The following is a 19,517-nucleotide window of genomic DNA, read 5'->3' as shown; positions in this document are numbered from 1 at the left end:
ATTGTTTTTAATTAAGGGAGCAGAAATTTATTAAAATTTTTCAGAAGCTTTCTAAAAAATAGTAATCTTTTGAAGATATTTGAGAGTAGAAGTTTAAAAATAAGTGGTGTATAATTAGTGTAAATAAATATGTCATATTTTGCTTTTTAATTTAGTTTTCTGGTGAATTTGGAGTGAAACAGGAAACAAATATGGTTAAGTTGCTGGAAAAACAGTACCAAGAACGATTAGAAGAAGAAGTAGCTAAGGTAAGTTTATAGTTTATTTGGAAGGTTATTGTGGTCTGTATTCCCTTTTAGCCTTCAAAAAACATACATTTTATTGGTGGTAATGCACTTTATTTTTTGTTGTAAATTTTATACATAGCTCATTTAAGTTGTCAAATACTGGTATTAACCACAATTGCCTTTGAATGGAATGTTCTGTGAATTTTTCTTTTGAGAGAAAAGCATTCTTCTCTTGATGTAGAATAGCAATTAGAAACTTTTCAGAGTTACAAATTTGTTACCTTGTGAGTAGTACCGTAGGAAAGAGTTTGGCCTTCCTTAAAGGTGGGGAATATGGTAGGAAATGAGAAAAGTGCTTGGTCTTTTACGTATTACCTTTGCCTTTGCCTAACTCCTCCCAGAGAAGTGATGTTAATGACTGTAGATGCTGTTATGCCCAGAGCTATTCTTGTAATCTCTTGAGCACCAAGCATATCACCTAGAATACCGTTATGATTCCATTTCTTTTGTCTCTGTATTCTCTTTTAAAATACTTGTACCTAATTGGGTTCTTATTTTGGAACAGTTGAATTCTGAGTTTGCTTGGTTTTTATAATATTTAAACTGTTCCAATGTAACAATCATAGTGGAGTATATGCATTTTAAAGTGGAAGGAGTGACCGAACTTACAGGAAATGCATGAGGAATTAGTTTAAACATAAATTAGATGAGGAAGTCAAGACTCAAGGAAATATGAGGGCCATAAAGACCTACTCACTTCTATATCTGAATTGAATATTTAGTTCACAGTAAAAAGTGAGGCACCATCACTTTTATATAGCTCTCACTATCTAGTTCTTCTAGAGACTTGCAGGTTTTCTTTTCTTTTACATAAATTTCTCAAGTGAAATGTTTATAGCAGAGCATCGTAGTATAGTAGTTAAGAACATGAGGTTTGGTATAGGATTTACCATGCTTTAAGTTCTTGTTCTTCTGCTTTACTAGATTTGTGATCTTAGGAAAGTTACTTAAGTTTTCAATCTCAGCTCCCTCTATGTTAAAAGAGGAGAATAATAGAAATAATAGTAATTCTTGTGAAGATTCAATGAACTAATACATATAAAGCACCTAGAAGATAGTAAAGACTCATAAGTGACATTTTTAAAGTAGTCTTACTACTATGATAATGGTGATGATATAAATCTGTTTTGTGAAGCATCATTTATCCAAGCTGATAGCAGATTACCAAAGTACATGTCAGTAAAAACTGTTCCAAAGGCAGCCAAGGTACTGTGATCTAAGAGACAACATTTGATGGCCCAGTTTGATCCTAGAATAGTATAGATGGTTCATATTAGTCACCAGTACAGATAGGATTATGCTCTACCCTATAACCCTCACATACGATATTAGAAAAAGACTGAGAAACATTGTTTTAAAAGCACAGGGTATATAGAAGAAGCCAGTAGAGGCAGTGATTCCCAACATAGATAACATTAGATTCAGCCTGTGATTTGGGTAGGTACTATTGAAAAAATAGACATTCATTAACATTTCACTGCCAAGCAGTATTCTGAATGCTAGGGTATAACAGAGGAAAAAGAGATGAAATCATTACTCCTATAGACCTTACATTTTAGTCGGTGCAAATAAACAATATACATACAGATGGTAGTAAATACTATGAAGAAAAAAATGAACCAGGGTAATAGGACCAGGAAATTCCATGGGGAGTGAGATGGTGTTATTTTATATAGGGTAATAACAGAAGACCTCACTTTTGAAGTGACATTAGGGCAGAATCCAGATGGAAGTGAGAGAGTGAATCGTGAAGATAACAGATTGAGCACCTTTTAAGAAAGTGGGATGCAAAAGAAAAAGTCAACAGTTCTCCAGTGGATGTCTTCAAGAGGTGTCCGGGGAGAACTGGCAAGAGTGTGAAGGTCACCTGCCCAACTGCCAGCTTTGCCGAGTTGGAGGATGGTTTGATTCAGTCCTGCCACCTCTGTATTCATGGGTTCCATTTGGAGAAATATTGTGAAGTCCTGGTACAGATTTATCTCCTCAGCAGATGTTAACTAGATACAAGAAGAAGAAATACAGGGAAAGAGGGGCAAGGACTTGCCCTTCAAGAGAAGATAATACTGCAGGTAATTTGATCTAAGCAAATGGAAGAATGGAGTTACTGTTTACTTAGGTGCTGGATGTAGGATGAAAAAGAACACAAAGGAGTAGTTTCTGGAGAGGAGTGGGTGACTTAAGGATTCAGCTTTCCTGTTATATACAAAACACTTATTAAATGTGTAAATATAAGTGTTAAGGAAGTGATTGGATATATAAATCTAGAGTTCAGGAACTAAGATAAAACTAGACGTGTAAATACAGTAGTTAGTATCTAGTGTTTTTCAAGCTATGAGATATAACTTCTTTTTAAGTAATGAAATCAATGTATTGGTTTGGGACCAGGATTTTAATATTAATGGAAAAGTTCAATTATATAAAACATATACACACAAGTACCTATGTATGCTTTGGGTCACAATATAAAAATTTTTTTATTGTTGTTGTATGTGTATATTTGCCATGGTTGCAGTGAAAAATACTGAAAAATATTAATATAGTGAGTGTAAATAGAGCAGGGACCTGGGAACTGAGCCTAGAGAATGCCGATGTTTAATGCTTTTCTTTCTTTTTTTTAAAAATTAATTTATTTATTTTTGGCTGCATTGGGTCTTCGTTGCTGCACGCAGGCTTTCTCTAGTTGCAGTGAGTGGGGGCTGCTCATCGTTGTGGTGCACGGGCTTCTTGTTGCGGTGGCTTCTCTTGTTGCGGACCACGGGCTCTAGAGCGCAGGCTCAGTAGTTATGGTGCACAGGCTTAGTTGCTCCGCAGCATGTGGGATCTTCCCGGACCAGGGCTCAAACCTGTGTCCCCTGCATTGGCAGGCGGATTCTTAACCACTGCGCCACCAGGGAAGCCCAGTGCCGATGTTTAGAGGTCAGAGAAATGAGGAAGAACAAAGGAGGTGAAGAAGGAGTGGTAAATTAAATATGGAAAGGACAAAAGATTGCATCACAGAAGCCAATAATAAAAGTGTATCAAGAAGAGAATGTACTAAACTGTGTCAGGTGTTTCTGATAAGTCAAGAAAGATTAGAAGTGCAAATAAATCATTGGATTTTACAATGTGAAATCATTGGTGACTTTCACAAGAACACATTTGATGGGATGGTAAAGACAAACTGATTACATTGGATTTGAGAGAAAGTGAAGGAGAAGAATGAGGAATTATTTTGAGTCTTACTTGAAAGAGGGCAAGTACAGTGGTAGCTAAAGGGTGATGTAGGCAGTCAAGTAGTGGATTTTTGTTGTTGCTGGTTTGTTTTTGTTTAAGATGAAGGATATCACATCGTATTTCTATGCTAATAGAAGTGATTGAGGAGAAAGGGAAAAAAATAGCTGATTAAAGAGAGAGAGGAACAGTTGCTGGAGCAATGTCCATGAGTAGATGAGAAGAGATGCAATCCCCTGAAAAGTTGCCATTAGATAGGAGCATGGTAGTTTAATCCATTAAAACAGGAAGGAAGGTAAGAATATTTGACTCATGATTTGGGTATGTTTTCAGATGCAGTATTTGGAGACTGTGGAAGTTCTTTTCTGATTGCTTCTGTTTTCTCAGTAAAATAAAAAGCAAAGTCGGCACCTGAGAATGAGAAAGGAAGAGATGTTGGAGCTTTAAGGAGAAAACAAGAAAACAAAGGGCTAAGAGGAGGAATAAGAAATGGAAAAGACAAGGGAAATTGAGTAGAATCACCCAGTATCACTAATGGCTCATTTCAAGGGTAGTGGTTGTGAGTTTAAAATGAGACCAGTCAGCTTGGTTTTTTATTTTTCTCCTCAATTAAGTTCAGCTACACAGGCACAGAGCAGGCAGAGTTAATTGTAAACACAGGGGAAATTTGGTTAGATGGTGTGGTGAATAGAAAGGAGAGAATTACAAGGTAGATGAGTCTGTTTTTTTGTTTGTTTCAAACCACACAGTTCTTTTCATTATTTGTTATCCATTTCTAATCTAAATGAATATACAAAAGAAAGTGATCTTGGGCTTCCCTGGTGGCGGAGTGGTTGAGAGTCAGCCTGCCGATGCAGGGGGACACAGGTTTGTGCCCCGGTCCAGGAGGATCCCACATGCTGCGGAGTGGCTGGGCCCGTGAGCCATGGCCGCTGAGCCTGCGCGTCCGGAGCCTGTGCTCCGCAATGGGAAAGGCCACAACACTGAGAGGCCCACATACCCGGGGTTGGGGGGGGGAAGTGATCTTTATGATACCAGCTTTTCAGAATTTCAAAAGTTTGGTTTGTGACTTAACATATGGTCAGGTTTTTGTTGTTTGCTTGTAATCATCCTTATTGAGGTGTAATTTACATGAAATTTACATTCCCTAATTATAAGTGCAAAATTTAGTGAATTTTAACAAACGTTTGCATGTATGAAACGAACACCACAATCAAGATTTAAAACATTTCCATCACCTCCAAAGTGTTTTCATGTCCCTTTGGAGCCAGTCTCCTCCATTTTATATTGTTGGGTTCTACAATATTTAATAATACTTTGCCAAGACTGTTTGGGGAATTCGCAGGTTCAGTCCCTGGTGGGGAATTAGGATCCCACAAGCTACATGGTGTGGCTGAGATAAAAAGAATATTTGTCTGTATTCAGTTTTCATGAGAAACATTATCCCTTAGCTTTATTTTCTTATAATGTCTTTGGTTTTGATATTAGGATAATGCTGGTCTTATAAAATGCTGAAATATATTCCTTCTTCTATTTTCCAGAAGAATTTATGTCGTACTGGTACTATTTCAGACTTAAATATTTTGTAGAATTAGATAATGAATCTTACTGGGCCTAGAGTTTACCTTGTTGGAAGTTTTTTTTTTTTTTTAACTGAATTCAGTTTCTTTAATAGATTTTGTTATTTACAGGTGCTGTATTTATTTTAGAGTGAGCTTTGGTAGTTTGTGTCACTCAAGGAATTGGTCCATTTCATCTAAGCTGTTGAATTTATTTTTGGTAAAGCTGTTTATAGTATCCCTTTATCATTTAATGGCTGTGGGATCTGAATGTTATCTGTACTTTCTCACTTTTTTCCTTGTCAGTGTAGCTAGAAATTTATTGATTATATTGATATTTCAAAGGATCCAGCTTTTGGGTTTTTTTAAATTGTTTTTGTTTTATTTTCATTGGTTGTTCTTTATTTTTTGCTTGTTTCTGTTTGCTTTGGGTTTAATTTGCTCTTCTTTTTCTAGTTTCCTAAAAGACCTTTCTTCTTTTCCAATGTATGCATTTAATGCCATAAGTTTCCCTTGAAGTTATTCTTTAAGCTTCATTCCACAAATTTTCATTCAATCCAAATCTTTTATTTCTCTTTTGACCTCCTTTTTGATTCATCGGTTATTTAGAAATATGTTGTTTGATATCCATGTCTTTGGGATTTTCAGATATCTTCCTATTGATTGATTTGATTAATATAATTTTTAATTTCTTCATGGCTAGGCATACCTTGTATGATTTCAGTTCATTTAAATTTGTTGCCCCAAATATGTTCTGTCTGTTTGGATACTCCATGCATACTTGAAAAGAATATGTATTCTGCTGTTTTTCACACTTTGTTTCCCTTTGGTGTTATTTCCCTTCAGCCTGAAAAACATCCTTTAGCGTTTGTTTGGTTTTTTTTTTAAGAGTGGATCTCCTGGCAACAATTTCGACATGCGAGAAAGTATATGTCATCTAATTCTGAATTGTATCTTGAACATTTTGAATATTTGGTTCTGTAGACTCTAGGTCTTATAATCCTGTGGAGACTGTGAATTTTTTTTTTTTTTTAACTAAGACAACCCAGTTAGGTTCAGACCACAAGTTCTGTTTCACCCTCTCTATACAGATTTCTTCTCCAAGATTTTTTTTTTCTTCTTCTTCTCCAAGTTTTGACTCCCTCTGCTATTTCCCTGCTTTTGTTTACTTTTCAGAATTCTCAGGTAGTTTGCTTTTGTATTTTGTTCAGAGTTTTCAGTTGCAGTCAGTGGGAGAGAGGCCATAGCAAGCTTACTTTATGCTGACTGGAATTACAAATCTCTATGTAGTGTTTTTTTATTCCACAATTTAGATGCAGTTATTATTGCTTTATACCTATCAGTGTTTAGATTTATCCACATATTTACAAAAAAAGTTTTAATTTTCTAATCCTTTCTTAGGCCTTAACTTCTAGGATCATTTTTCTGCTGAAGGGACACCCTTTAGAAGTTCTTTTATTGATGGTCTATTCAGAGTAAACTCTGTTTTTGTCTTCATTTTATATCTTTATTTTGTTTTTATTTATGAAAGATGGTTTTGTTCACCATTTGAATCTGAGTTGACAGTTATTTTTATGTCAAAACTGTAAAGATAACATTCCATTGTTTTCTGACTTTTCTTGTTTATGCTGAGAAAGTGCTTGTTGTTTTAACTGTTGTTCCCTCATAGGGAATACATTTTTTTTCTGGAGACTTTAAGGTCTTCTTTTTGTTTTTGGTGTTCTCTTTATTTGTTCTTCTATGATTCATTGGCCTTCTTGAATCTTAGGAGTGGTGTATTCTGTATTCTCAGTCATTATCTCATGAAATATTTTCTTTCCATTGTTCTCTAGTGTGTCCTCCTGGAACTCTTGATTAGATGTTGGTTGAATATTCTCACTGTTCTTCATATCTTTTTGCTTCTCTTTCATATTTTTAATCTTTTTGTCTTTCCACGTTGCATTCTTAGTATTGAGAGAGAGGCAGATCAGGTTCAAGGCAAGAGATTAAAATAGAGGCCAGTTTTAAGGCCTTGACCACTAGTTAGATAAGATTGAAGGTATGTTTTGCTAAGCTGTATTGCCTAGTTCACTAATTCTTTCATCTCTGTCTTTGACACTTTGCTGTAATGGGCATATTTTCCAGATGACAGTGTCCAGAACATTACCACCAAACCCTGGTTCTGGGTAAGCTGGAATAGGCATCCAGGAAGTCCAGTTTAGTAGGTGAGATGTAGTAGTGGTTTGTCTGGGCAGAAACAGTATAATATGTAGTGTTTAAGGTGCTTGAGCTCTGTAATTAGACACAGTTTGATTCAAATCTCTAACATTTGTTACATATGTTACCATTGATTTGGCTCCTAATCTTGCTGTGCTTCAGTTTTCTCAGAACTGACTACTGTTATTATAATTATTCTTCCTAATTCAATTGTAACAGATCTTCCAGGCAGATTTGTTCTGATATGGAAGTAATACTGTAATGTTACATTTTAGAAGGTGGGCCTAGGTAAGACTGCAAAATTTCAACCCCCCTTTCACCATTTATTTGCTCTTTGTTTTGGGGGTCAAAGAGACAAGCAGATCACTCAGTCTCTTAATCTACTTAATCTTTCTCCTTAGTTTCCTCATCTGATTAAACTGGGGTAATAATTGTACCTACCTTGTAGGATTTTTATTTTCATTTTATTTTTTTAAATTTTTTAAACATTTTTATTGGAGTATAATTGCTTTACAGTGTTGTGTTAGTTTCTGCTGTATAACAAAGTGAATCAGCTATATGTATACATATATCCCCATATCCCCTCCCTCTTTCGTCTCCCTCCCACCTTCCCTATCGCACCCCTCTAGGTGGTCACAAAGCATGGAGCTGATCTCCCTGTGCTATGTAGCTGCTTATTGTAGGATTTAAATGAAATAATACAAGGGATTGATAAATGATTGTTGCTGCTTTTATTCTTGCTGTACTTGTCCGTTATCATCAGCATCATTCTATTGAAGTAGGACTCCATTCAGCTGCTAGAAGACATAGCAACTGGGAGGAAGGAGGAGAGGCTAGCAGGAACCAGGTGGGAATCAGGACCCCAGATATGCAAATCAAGTTCAAGACAGGACACTAACATACATGTGGAAACTAGAAAAATGGTACAGATGAACCTATTTGCAAAGCAGAAATAGAGGCACAGACGTAGCGAACAAACATATGGACACCAAGGAGGGTAAGGCAGGGTGGGATGGATTGGGAGATTGGGATTGACATATATACACTACTACGTATAAAATAGATAACTAGTGAGACCCTGCTTTATAGCACAGGGAGCTCTATTCAGTGCTCTGTGGTGACCTAAATGGAAAAGAAATCCAACAAAGAGGGGATATTTGTATACATATAGCTGATTCACTTCGCTGTACAGCAGAAACTAACACAACATTGTAAAGCAAATACCCCAATTAAAAAAAAAAAAAAGGCGGACGTTAAAGTGATAGTTCAGTTATATGGCCAGGACCAACAGGAAAACCAGAAAAGGTTGAAGGTCAATAGGCACAAAAGTTTCAAATCCCAGGCATGCTGTATCTTATATCTTAGACTATGGCAATCAGGCTTCCCCCACTGCAAATTATATCTGGAGATGGGACTCAAAATAAAGTTATCCATACAGTTGGTTCTCAGAGGCTTAGACTTGTCAGAGCCAAGGCTGCTAGTCAGAATTTCTAAGTACCTGTGGTAGATGGAACTAAAATAAGCAGGAATTCAGGATCACAGTTGAAGTGAAAAGTAAAATAGATTAGATTGAATTGTATCATCATCCTTACCAATGATGCCGAAAGCTCAGCTTCTCTGTACTCTGGTGCTGAATCAAATCTTGGAGACAGAGTTTGGGATGAAGTATTGATAGAAGAGGATAGCTTTATTGCTTTGCCAGGCAAAGGGGGACACAGCAGGCTCCTGCCCTTGAAAACTGTGTCCCACCCCGGGAGGATTTGATGAGTTTTAAAGCAATAGTTTAAGGGTGGGGTCTCTGACAAGATCAGGGCTTGCCCTCCCTTAATCTCGTCTGAGGTGGTTGGTCTCCTAATCTTGATGACCTTCTCTGGTCCCTTTAATCTGGCCTCAGGTGGTTTCTTGGCTACTCCTCCCTTGATGAGCAACTGTTGGAATCTACCCTTTGGAACTCAGGGAGGGTCATGGAGGCTGGAGTCTTGCCTACAAGAAACCCGGGGGGTGGGGGGGTGGGGTGGGGAAAGATCTCCGTGTGTGGGAGCCGCGCAGGGCCTCGCTAGGTTTCACTAATCACAGAAACCTAGTGTTACTGAGTCCAAGCTCACTCTGCTCACTGCACAACAGGCCAGTAAGTCGGGAGATGAGGTGTTGAGGCAAGAAATACAACTTTATTTGGAAAGCCATTAGACCGAGAAGATGGCAGACTAATGTCTCCAAAAAACCATCTTATTGGGGTTTGGATGCCAGTTTCTTTTAAGAACAGAGAGTGGGAAGAAGTGGGGAAGTAAAGTAAAAAGGCCATAAGTCTTACAGATATCTCCTGGGATGGCCAGCCTCAGGGCAGGGATGTGTTATTTTCTTCTTTTCTGCAGCCATTCACAGGTGGGCAGGGTCAGATTGTCTCCCTGTGAGCTGAACAAAGGCACTTTAGTTTCACATTCAGGCAGAGGGGCACGGTTCCATGAAGCAGGCCATTATGTATGATTATAATAACAAAAGCAACAAAAAGCAAAGGTTAAAGTAAAAGAAGCAGATTGAAAGGTGGAATCAAAATTGGCTCTTCCCTGTTACACTCCTGCTGTACTTCTGGGGATTTACTGCAAGGAAATCAGAAAGAATATGCTCAATGATATGGTTTAAAAGATTTCATAACAGGGGTGTTTAGTGTTAAGAATGGATTCAGTCTCAGGGCTTCCCTGGTGGTGCAGTGATTGAGAGTCCGCCTGCCGATGCAGGGGACACAGGTTCGTGCCCCGGTCTGGGAAGATCCCACATGCCATGGAGCGGCTGGGCCCGTGAGCCATGGCCACTGAGCCTGCATGTCCGGAGCCTGTGCTCTGCAAGGGGAGAGGCCATAACAGTGAGAGGCCCACGTACTGCCAAAAAAAAAAAAAAAAAAAAAAGAATGGATTTAGTCTGAATGTCAACATAGAGAATTGATTAAATAAATTTATAGTACATCTGTATAATATGAAACTTTAAACCCATTTAAAATTATATAGAAATATATTTCTTGACTTAAAGATATTTAAATTTCTATACCAAACATTTATTGCTGTTACGGTAAGAAAAATTTTTTTACAATTATTCATTTTTAAAAGGCAGGCAGTAAAATACTTTGACAGTAGATTAACTGTAAAATAGAGAATCTTTATCTCCTTATCATTTTATCCTAGGATTTCTTTTAGTTTAAAAGCATGAGGGCATCTTTTTACTAGTCTGTGTAATTTTGAGAGGTAACTTGCTTTTTAAATTCCTGGTAGTATTTATAGATCTAATCGTTTTTTGTTTGCATCATTTCTTTAGGTCATTGTGTCAATGAGTATAGCATTTGCTCAGCAAACTGAACTATCTAGAATATCTGGGGAAAAAGAAGATGCTCCATCTTCAAAACAAGCATCTGCTCTCTGTCAGGAAGAACATTATTTAAATGAAATGAAATTATCACAAGGTCACTTTGGTTTTCAGACTTTGGAGGCAACAGACAAGAAATTTAAAGAAGAATTTAAACCACTTAGTAAAGAGTTAGGAGAAGATGGAAAGGAAGTTCTGTTATCAGACAAGGGTAATCTTGATGATATACTAGAATCAAAGGACCATGAACTGACTATTTCAGAAGAAATGTTCTCCAAAGATAAAACATTTATGGTCAGAGAATCTGTAAGTATGCTTCCTTCAGCATAAAAACTTATTTAAAAAAAGTGTGGGGGCTTCCCTGGTGGCGCAGTGGTTGAGAGTCCACCTGCAAATGCAGGGGACACGGGTTCGTGCCCCGGTCCAGGAAGATCCCACATGCCGCGGAGCGGCTAGGCCCGTGAGCCATGGCCACTGAGCCTGCGCATCCGGAGCCTGTGCTCTGCAACGGGAGAGGCCACAACAGTGAGAGGCCCGCGTACCGCAAAAAAAAAAAAAAAAAAAAAAATGTGACTTTCCTCACTATAAAAATATTAACAGTAATATTGCTTAATGGAGAAGATAAGTATTCAATTCAGTCTCAACTTGGGATTTTTAAAGTGTAAGAATAAATGACAATATTATTATTAAATAAAACTAGTCAGATTCATAGTATTCCTGTTTGTCCTGTACACATTGTGCATGGTAAAACCTCATTGTAAGTTATACCTACATTAATTTTGTTTCAGTCAATTCAAGATCAGTTATACTACAATTTGGCAATATGTATGATTAAAAGATTTGCTTAATTTAATAGGATAATATCACAAGGAAAGAGCTGCCCATTTGAGAAGACAATTTAAAGCAGTCTACTCTGTTTATACTAATACTCTTTTTCTTTACTTATTCATTAATGGAAGATCTATCCTGTGTCTATACCTCAACTGTTTGGGCCTTTAACAGAATGTAGTAAATTCTGCTTCTTTTAAAATTATCTTAATTCATATTTTTTATTAATGTTCATGATAGGTTATATCTTTTTAGAGGCATATTCAATGAAAATTGTCAACTCTTTATGAAGTGCAAAGTTGTGAGGTAATCATGTAAACCTCTTTAATTTGCCAGCAACTGTTCAAGGCAGAAAGATTTGTTTAAGTAGTAGCTCTTTAGGAATTGAGGTACTTGTTGAAACCCATTAAGGAGTAGACTTATGAGTATGAGAAAGTGGAATATAAGGCTTTTATTTCCAAATAAAAATTATTGAAGTTTGTTTCTTATCAAGCATTTCTCTGTAGTACTCTGATGACCACTGCATAATATAAATTAAAGAGGTAAAATTTCTCTTTTTATAAATTTAATTTTAAAATATAAGTATTCCATTTATATTATTTTCTTATAAAATGTCAAGAGAAATAATGGAGTTATTCATTCATTAAGAGTAGAAGGAGGGCTTCCCTGGTGGCGCAGTGGTTGAGAGTCCGCCTGCCGATGCAGGGGACACGGGTTCGTGCCCCGGTCCGGGAAGATCCCACATGCCGTGGAGCGGCTGGGCCCGTGAGACATGGCCGCTGAGCCTGCGTGTCCGGAGCCTGTGCTCCGCAACGGGAGAGGCCACAACAGTGACAGGCCCGGCTACCGCAAAAAAAAAAAAAAAAGAGTAGAAGGAATCTTGAATGTCTTTCTTAATTCTTCTCCTCCCTTAGATTATGTCTGAAATAACTGATAGTTACTTTGCTTTTGGAGAACAACATGTATAATGATAATAAACTAACTTCACATTGATTTGAAATTATAATTAAGACAAATTTAAAAATTATTTGTTTTAGTTTAATAATGAGAATTTTAAAATGAGGTGCTTTGTGGGGTTAGTATTAGAATTACTTTCGTTTGTATTTAAAATATCAATGCTGACAGATTTCCACAAAATGTTTTATGGTTGAAATTTTAATTAACTAATTAATTTATTTTTTTTACTGTTATAGCTCCATGATGAGATTTTGGTATCAAGTATGGATGCTTCTAGACAACTAATGTTAAATGAAGAACAGTTAGAAGATATGAGGCAGGAACTTGTACGACAATACCAAGAACATCAACAGGCAATGGAACTTTTAAGGCAGGCACACATGCGGCAGATGGAGAGACAGCGAGAAGACCAGGAACAGCTGCAAGAAGAGATCAAGAGGCTGAATAAACAATTAGCCCAGGTATGGGACCCAGAGTCCCTTTCCTCCCCAATTAAAATAGCAGTGTTCTTTATATAGCTTTTTTTTTTAAAGTCAGAATTATTGCCGTGATATGAATAAATACAAATATTTAACATCAGGAACAGACTCCACCAGCACAACAGCCTAAGATCTTGTTAGGGACACCTAACTCAACCTTGGAGTGCACTATCTCTCTACTGTTTGAGATATCTGCCTTTTTAGGCATTGAAAAAGTGGTTACAAGGCTGTTTGTTTTTAAACATTCAATTGACCATACATGGCAAAAGTACTTTGACAGTTTTGAAAATTCTTTGTGCTGAGGTGCAGTTGATATTCAGTTTTCCCATGTTTATTTATAGTTTTGTGAGTCCACCAATTAGCATCTCCAAGGTTTACCTTTATCTATCTTTATTCTATCTTTTTAATCATGAATGGAAATCTGAAGTAGTATGTTTCTGGAACCTTCTCCAGGGAAACATCTCTTCTTGATTTGAGAAATGCAAATTTACATAATGTTCTTACCACTTTCTTGACTAAATTTACATATTCCTTGGTATTTGGGAGCTGGATTCTTTTCAATTGCTGTATATAATATACTCACAAAATCATTGTAGAAAAGCAAATATTTATGTAAAAGTTCTTATAAAAACAAATTTATTCAATTTATTTTGAAAAGTTAAGCTAAAACAAGAGATAACAAATAGAGAACTCTTGAAATATAGTTTCAGGTATAGAATAATAGGAAAATTGGGAGTTGAACATAAGATATATCATTTGGAAAAATTAATTTTGCTTTTCTTCATTGCATTTTGTGAATTTAAACTTCTGAATGTTCAATGCAAAACTGGCATATAAAAATAATATTAATTGAGCTGCAAAAATTGCTGAATATTTAGGCCTAATTAACTTTATTTTAAGTTTCAAATTTTGCATTGAACTTTATATATGCTTTTAACCCCTAATCATGGAATATGAAGCAGGGTAGAACCAGGGCCTGTTGGTTCCAGGGGGGTTAAAAGAAGTCTGCTTAATATTCCTGCTTTTTCCTTCTGTCGCAAACAATATTCTCTCATGACCTTTTTTCTTATTTAGAGATCCTCAATAGATAATGAAAACCTGGTTTCAGAGAGAGAGAGGGTGCTTTTAGAGGAGCTGGAAGCACTAAAGCAGCTGTCTCTAGCTGGAAGAGAGAAGCTGTGTTGTGAGCTGCGCAACAGCAGTACGCAAACACAGGTAGTATGGACTTTGACCCACCTAGGAGCAGTGGATCCACAATGCAGTAGGATCTGTGTGTCTTTGTTGTTTGTGTGAAATGTATTTTTTATAGGTATGAACTTAACATATTTGTGATTGTTTACATTTAAGGTAGGTGGGGTCAAGATTCCTTACATTCCATTTAAGGTAATTTGAATCTGACAGTGGTTTAGTAACAGCTGTTGTTTTACCAAGGAGCAGAGTAACCTAACAAACTTTATTGTTGCATTGTAGCATGCCTTAGCTTGAACCCATTAAAATTTTTTTCAACTGTGCACCAGACTGTTTTTATCTTTTTTGACAATGCTAACCTCTTGATAAAATATAGTTAAATACTATTTCAAACAGTATCTGTTTTGCACGCAGAGATTTCTTCTGTTTCATGTCATAACAGTATAGAAGAATGACATGCTATTTCCAAGATGACAGGTTTTCTTTCTGTCTTGTCCTCTCTATCTTTTTACAAACTTAAACAGAATGCAAATGAAAACCAAGGAGAAATTGAGGAGCAGACCTTTAAAGAAAAGGAATTGGACAGAAAACCTGAAGAGGTGCCTCCTGAAATTCTGTCCAGTGAAAGGTATACAGAACGCATATTTTTTCAATGTAAAGTGAGTTAAAATAGTTGTCTCAATATTATAAACTTTATTTGTCCTTATTTTTATTTTGTACATTTATTTTATTTGTACATTGTACTCTTTATGTAAAAAATCAGTTTTTGATGATTAAATAGACAAATTAAAAAAAATCTTTTGTATATAAAGTAATTTTATTGGATATTGATCATATACTTCATTCAGTGAATGATAAGGCATTCTTTGGTTATTGAACCTTTCTTGATTAATTTTATTCTGCTCATATGCCATTTTTTATCCTAAAAAACAAAGTTGTGCTTGTGAGTTTATTCCTTCACTGTTTGGACATGCATTCAGTATAAGCCACCCCCTGGTTTGTTCATGACGAGAAAAAAAATGATTTTAGTGATAGTCTGCATTTAACTTCTTTCATGCATTTACTTTATAACAGATGAGACCTTTTAATCCACATCCCACTTTTTTAGAGGAATAAATTAATGATCCGATGTGAACAAAACTTTCCCTTACTTTGATTTTATAGAGATTAATATGAAAATGAGAATAGTTACCCCACATTAATATTAGGAGTTTAAGCACAGTATTTTAAAATTTGTTTTGGTCAAATGAAAATAATTTCTCTAATTTTAAATTAAAACTAATATCTACTAACTTAATTTCCTCCTTTTCCAATCTGTGACTGTCAACCCTCTGTGTCCTCCTAACCTCCTTCCTCAGCTTGCATGGAGGAATTTGGCCCCTAAGATTTTGGCTTCCCCATTGGATCATCAGTATGGAACACAGTCAGTATGGAACTCAAACAAGAAAGACAGTGTATGAAAATTAGAGTTACCATGGCAATATAAAATAAACAAAATGTTTATTTTATATTATTTATCTCTAATTGGTATATTTTTTAAATTATACAGTGTTTAGTTTTTAGGAATTTTTGTAGTGAGTGTTCATAAATGAGTATTCCTATTTATTTCTTTTTACCATCATATTAATTTTAATCACTTCTCTTATGTAGAAATATTTTCAAATTATCCTAGTCCGGGGGTGTTTGGGGCTTGAACAAAACCTCAGAAAAAGTTCTAGAAGTAAAACCCTTTACTTACTTCCTACTAATAACTAAATTATTTAGAGTTTTATTTTTAATCTCCTTGCTTATGTAACCAGAGAACTTGATCTAGGTGTAAAAGTAGAACTGTCTTTTTCACTTGACAAATACTGAAGGAAGACCGCTCCATTTATTACTTTGTCTTAAAATAGTTATGTCACGTGCCTGTGAAAACAGATATCCTTTAACCAGCTTGTCAGTGATCTCCCATAGTGTGAAGTTGAGAGAGAAACTGTCATTAAGTCAGAGGACCTTTACCATGAAAGTTTCTTCTTTTGTCTCCATGTATTAAATATATAGTTTGCCACTGTAGTACCTTTGTTGAATTAAGCTGTTAGGACAAGAGAGTTGTTTAGTTATTCAAAAGGTTAATCATTAACCTTCTGAGTCACCGTTTAGGGAAGTATATTTCTTGACACATGAAGATGTTTATGTTAAGGAAAAATGAAAGCTTATGAAAACACTTTGTCCAGGATAATCCTATTTTTGTTTTTAAAATGTCTGTATTTATGAGAGAGGAAGAGGAGGGCAAATGTCTAGAAGGCTAGGCATTAAAATGTTAACCGTGATTGTCTGTGAGTACTAAGATATTTTGGTGGGTGGTTAGGAGCATTTAAAAAATTTTTTTAAATAAGAATGTATTACCTGTAAAAAATGAGAGATGCACTATTCCATTTGGTTGAAAATAGGTTCCTTCTCCTGGCTGAAATGAGTGTGGTATATGTAACTTGAGAAGTTTCTGTCTCTGGAGCAGATATAATAATCAACTGCTCGGGGTATATTACCTCTGGTGTTAGCAGATAATGAAATTGTACTATAGACCTTTTTAAAAACAGGTCTCTGCCTGTTTTTGTAGTTTAACCATGTAGATCATCACCATTAAGTTACAGAAATAAAAGCATATTTTTTTCTGGTGGAATTTTTGAATTTATTTTAAAATATATTATTTAACATAAAAGAAGATTAAATGTAAAATATATAAGAGTAACCATCAATGGTATTACCAGCTCAATAACTTGCATTTGCTTAGGTACTGCCACACTTTTTAAGACTGAAATTTTGCATCTCCCTAAAATCTTCTTCTAATTTTCAAACTCTACTGGCTTAAAAATTTAGTTATTTGATTTCTTTCAGGTCAGTAAAATGCTGCACATTTTCAAAAAATATTATAGTTCACTGATGAAAATTTTTCAGAAGAAAACAAAATTTATAATTATAAAATAAACACAAAAAGCACTTCATTGTAAGTGCTATTGTATATTATTGTAATAGGATCATATGAAGTTTTATTTTTTATTTTTTAGTTTTATTTTTTAAGTCAAATATTTTGTAGTGTATTTTTTTGTGGAACATAAGCGTTTGCTTTAAAAAGATTAAATATTTTAATAAATGTTTCCTTATCTATACAGGTATACACTCCAGAAAGCTAATAGCAGACTTCTGAAGATCCTCTTAGAAGTTGTAAAGACAACAGCAGCTGTTGAAGAAACAATTGGTCGCCATGTCCTTGGTATTCTAGATAGATCTAGTAAAGGCCAGTCACTGACCAGCCAGATTTGGAGGTCAGAAGCAGAGACACCAATAAAGTCGTGTGTCCATGAGGAACACACAGGAGGTAAAAGTTTTATATGCTGTTGAAACTCTTGTCATTATCTTCAGTAAATCTTGCTGAGTTCAGGGCGCTTTACTAGTGTTGAAAATACAGAAGAGAGAATATTAAAGTATTTTCCAATAAAAAGACCTCCAAACGCAAATACACTAGAGCCACTCTTCTTAAGACACCGTTATTGTTTAGCATTTGCAAATGGGTGTCTTAGAGTTGTCATTACATATACTCAGGGTTATTACTCTGCTACATAAACCAAAGGCTGTTTAATTTCTCCACCAATAAAAGAAAAATTCCATATCACCACTCAGGTCTCTTACCAATATCTGTGAGGTATAAGCAACATTCTGAAACCACCCTCTAAAGGGAAGAGTTTTTGTCAGATGGAGAAAGATAGGATCTGGACGCTTGGACCAGAAGAGCAAGGCCTTCCCTCACTACCATTCCATACCCAAGAACTTCTCCCCAGTTGGAAGCCAATCATCTAAAAATAAAAATGCCAGTTTATGCAATTTTTGAGAACATTCTGTTTGTTAAGTTTCATGTGGAGCAACGAGAAGAAATTATCCCACTTAGAGAAAGTTTACTTAATTACAGGTTGGCCAGTAATATGTTTCTAAGTGCAGAGAAAAGCTTGATTTGGAATTTAAGTAAAATTGATTCTAAAAACTTAGTTGAATTCAAAGATAATTTTAAAAACTGCTTTTAGTAAAGTAAGAGCCAAAATAATACTGTAACTTTAAACTTTCAAACTGACTCTTTTCAAACTTTGTAGAAGTATTTTTTTTAATTAAGTTCACTCTTGGTTAAGTTCTCAGTCAAGGGCTATGTGTTTTCTGCATATGAATCTTGATGTATAGAAAAGAATTAAGTAATATTTTCTTGATCTCATTGTAAAAGTATTTATCAAATTATGGGTTTTGTTGTTGTTGTTGTTTTGTTTTTTTGTGGTATGCGGGCCTCTCACTGTTGTGGCCTCTCCCGTTGCGGAGCGCAGGCTCAGCAGCCACGGGTCACGGGCCCAGCCGCTCCGCAGCATGTGGGATCTTCCCAGACCGGGGCACGAACCCATGTCTTCTGCATCAGCAGGCGGACTCTCAACCGCTGCGCCACCAGGGAAGCCCAAATTATGTTTTTTTAAAAACAATTGTCTCATAAACTAGTTTCACTTGACCATTTGGGAAAGGGGGCATTTTGCTGTGCTACAGGTAAGACCTACACCATGTTCAAAAGACACTCTGAGGAAGGTTCTGTACATTACAAGAATATTTTGTGCTTTTTTTGTCAGCAGTTCTCCTAGACACTTCTCCGAGTGGTTGCTGAAGTATTCGGCAAACAACGTATCTTTTTTTTTTTTTTAATAAATTTATTTATTTATTTGTTTATTTTTGGCTGTGTTGGGTCTTCGTTGCTGTGTGCAGGCTTTCTCTAGTTGTGGAGAGCGGGGGCTACTCTTCATTGCAGTGTACGAGCTTCTCATTGTGGTGGCTTCTCTTGTTGCAGAGCATGGGCTCTAGGCACGCGGGCTTCAGTAGTTGTGGCACACTGGCTCAGTAGTTGTGGCTCGCGGGCTCTAGAGTGCAGGCTTAGTTGTGGCGCATGGGCTTAGTTGCTCTGCGGCATGTGGGATCTTCCCGGACCAGGGCTCGAACCCATGTCCCCTGCATTGGCAGGTGGATTCTTAACCACTGCGCCACCAGGGAAGCCCCAAACAACATATCTTAAAAGACAGCAAACTCACTTTTAGAGCGGTGTTCCCATAGTTATAAAAAGGAATAAATTGGTAATTTGTTGTTGTTGTTGTTGTTGTGTTACTTTTATTTTATTTATTTATTATTTTTAATTTTTATTGGAGTATAGTTGCTTTATAATGTGTTAGTTTCTACTATACAGCAAAGCGAATCAGCTATACATAAACATATATCCCCTCTTTTTTGGATTTCCTTCCCATTTAGGTCACCACAGAGCATTGAGTAGAGTTCCTGTGCTGTACAGTAGGTTCTCATTAGTTATCTGTTTTATACATAGTATCAATAGTGTATATATATGTCAATCCCACTCTCCCAATTCATCCCCCCCGCCCCCCACTCTTGGTATCCATGCATTTGTTCTC

General features: G+C 36.1%; 1 protein-coding gene across 7 annotated transcripts in view; it reads left to right on the top strand.

Moving 5' to 3' along the window:
- The window catches only part of AKAP9 (A-kinase anchoring protein 9), a 150,828-nt gene that overhangs the window by 68,318 nt on the left and 62,993 nt on the right, over positions 1 to 19,517 (top strand). For all 7 annotated transcript variants that reach the window (XM_060108824.1, XM_060108825.1, XM_060108820.1 and 4 more), the window contains 6 exons: positions 156 to 248; positions 10,559 to 10,912; positions 12,628 to 12,852; positions 13,945 to 14,085; positions 14,583 to 14,686; positions 17,208 to 17,413. In XM_060108824.1, coding sequence (XP_059964807.1) covers positions 156 to 248; positions 10,559 to 10,912; positions 12,628 to 12,852; positions 13,945 to 14,085; positions 14,583 to 14,686; positions 17,208 to 17,413 — 1,123 coding nt within the window. The remainder of the gene's footprint in view (positions 1 to 155; positions 249 to 10,558; positions 10,913 to 12,627; positions 12,853 to 13,944; positions 14,086 to 14,582; positions 14,687 to 17,207; positions 17,414 to 19,517) is intronic.

The sequence above is a fragment of the Mesoplodon densirostris genome, chromosome 9 (assembly GCF_025265405.1).
Source record: "Mesoplodon densirostris isolate mMesDen1 chromosome 9, mMesDen1 primary haplotype, whole genome shotgun sequence".
In the NCBI taxonomy this organism is placed as follows: domain Eukaryota; kingdom Metazoa; phylum Chordata; class Mammalia; order Artiodactyla; family Ziphiidae; genus Mesoplodon; species Mesoplodon densirostris.
Note: the sequence above shows the minus strand (reverse complement) of the source record. Positions and strands in the feature narration are given on the sequence as shown.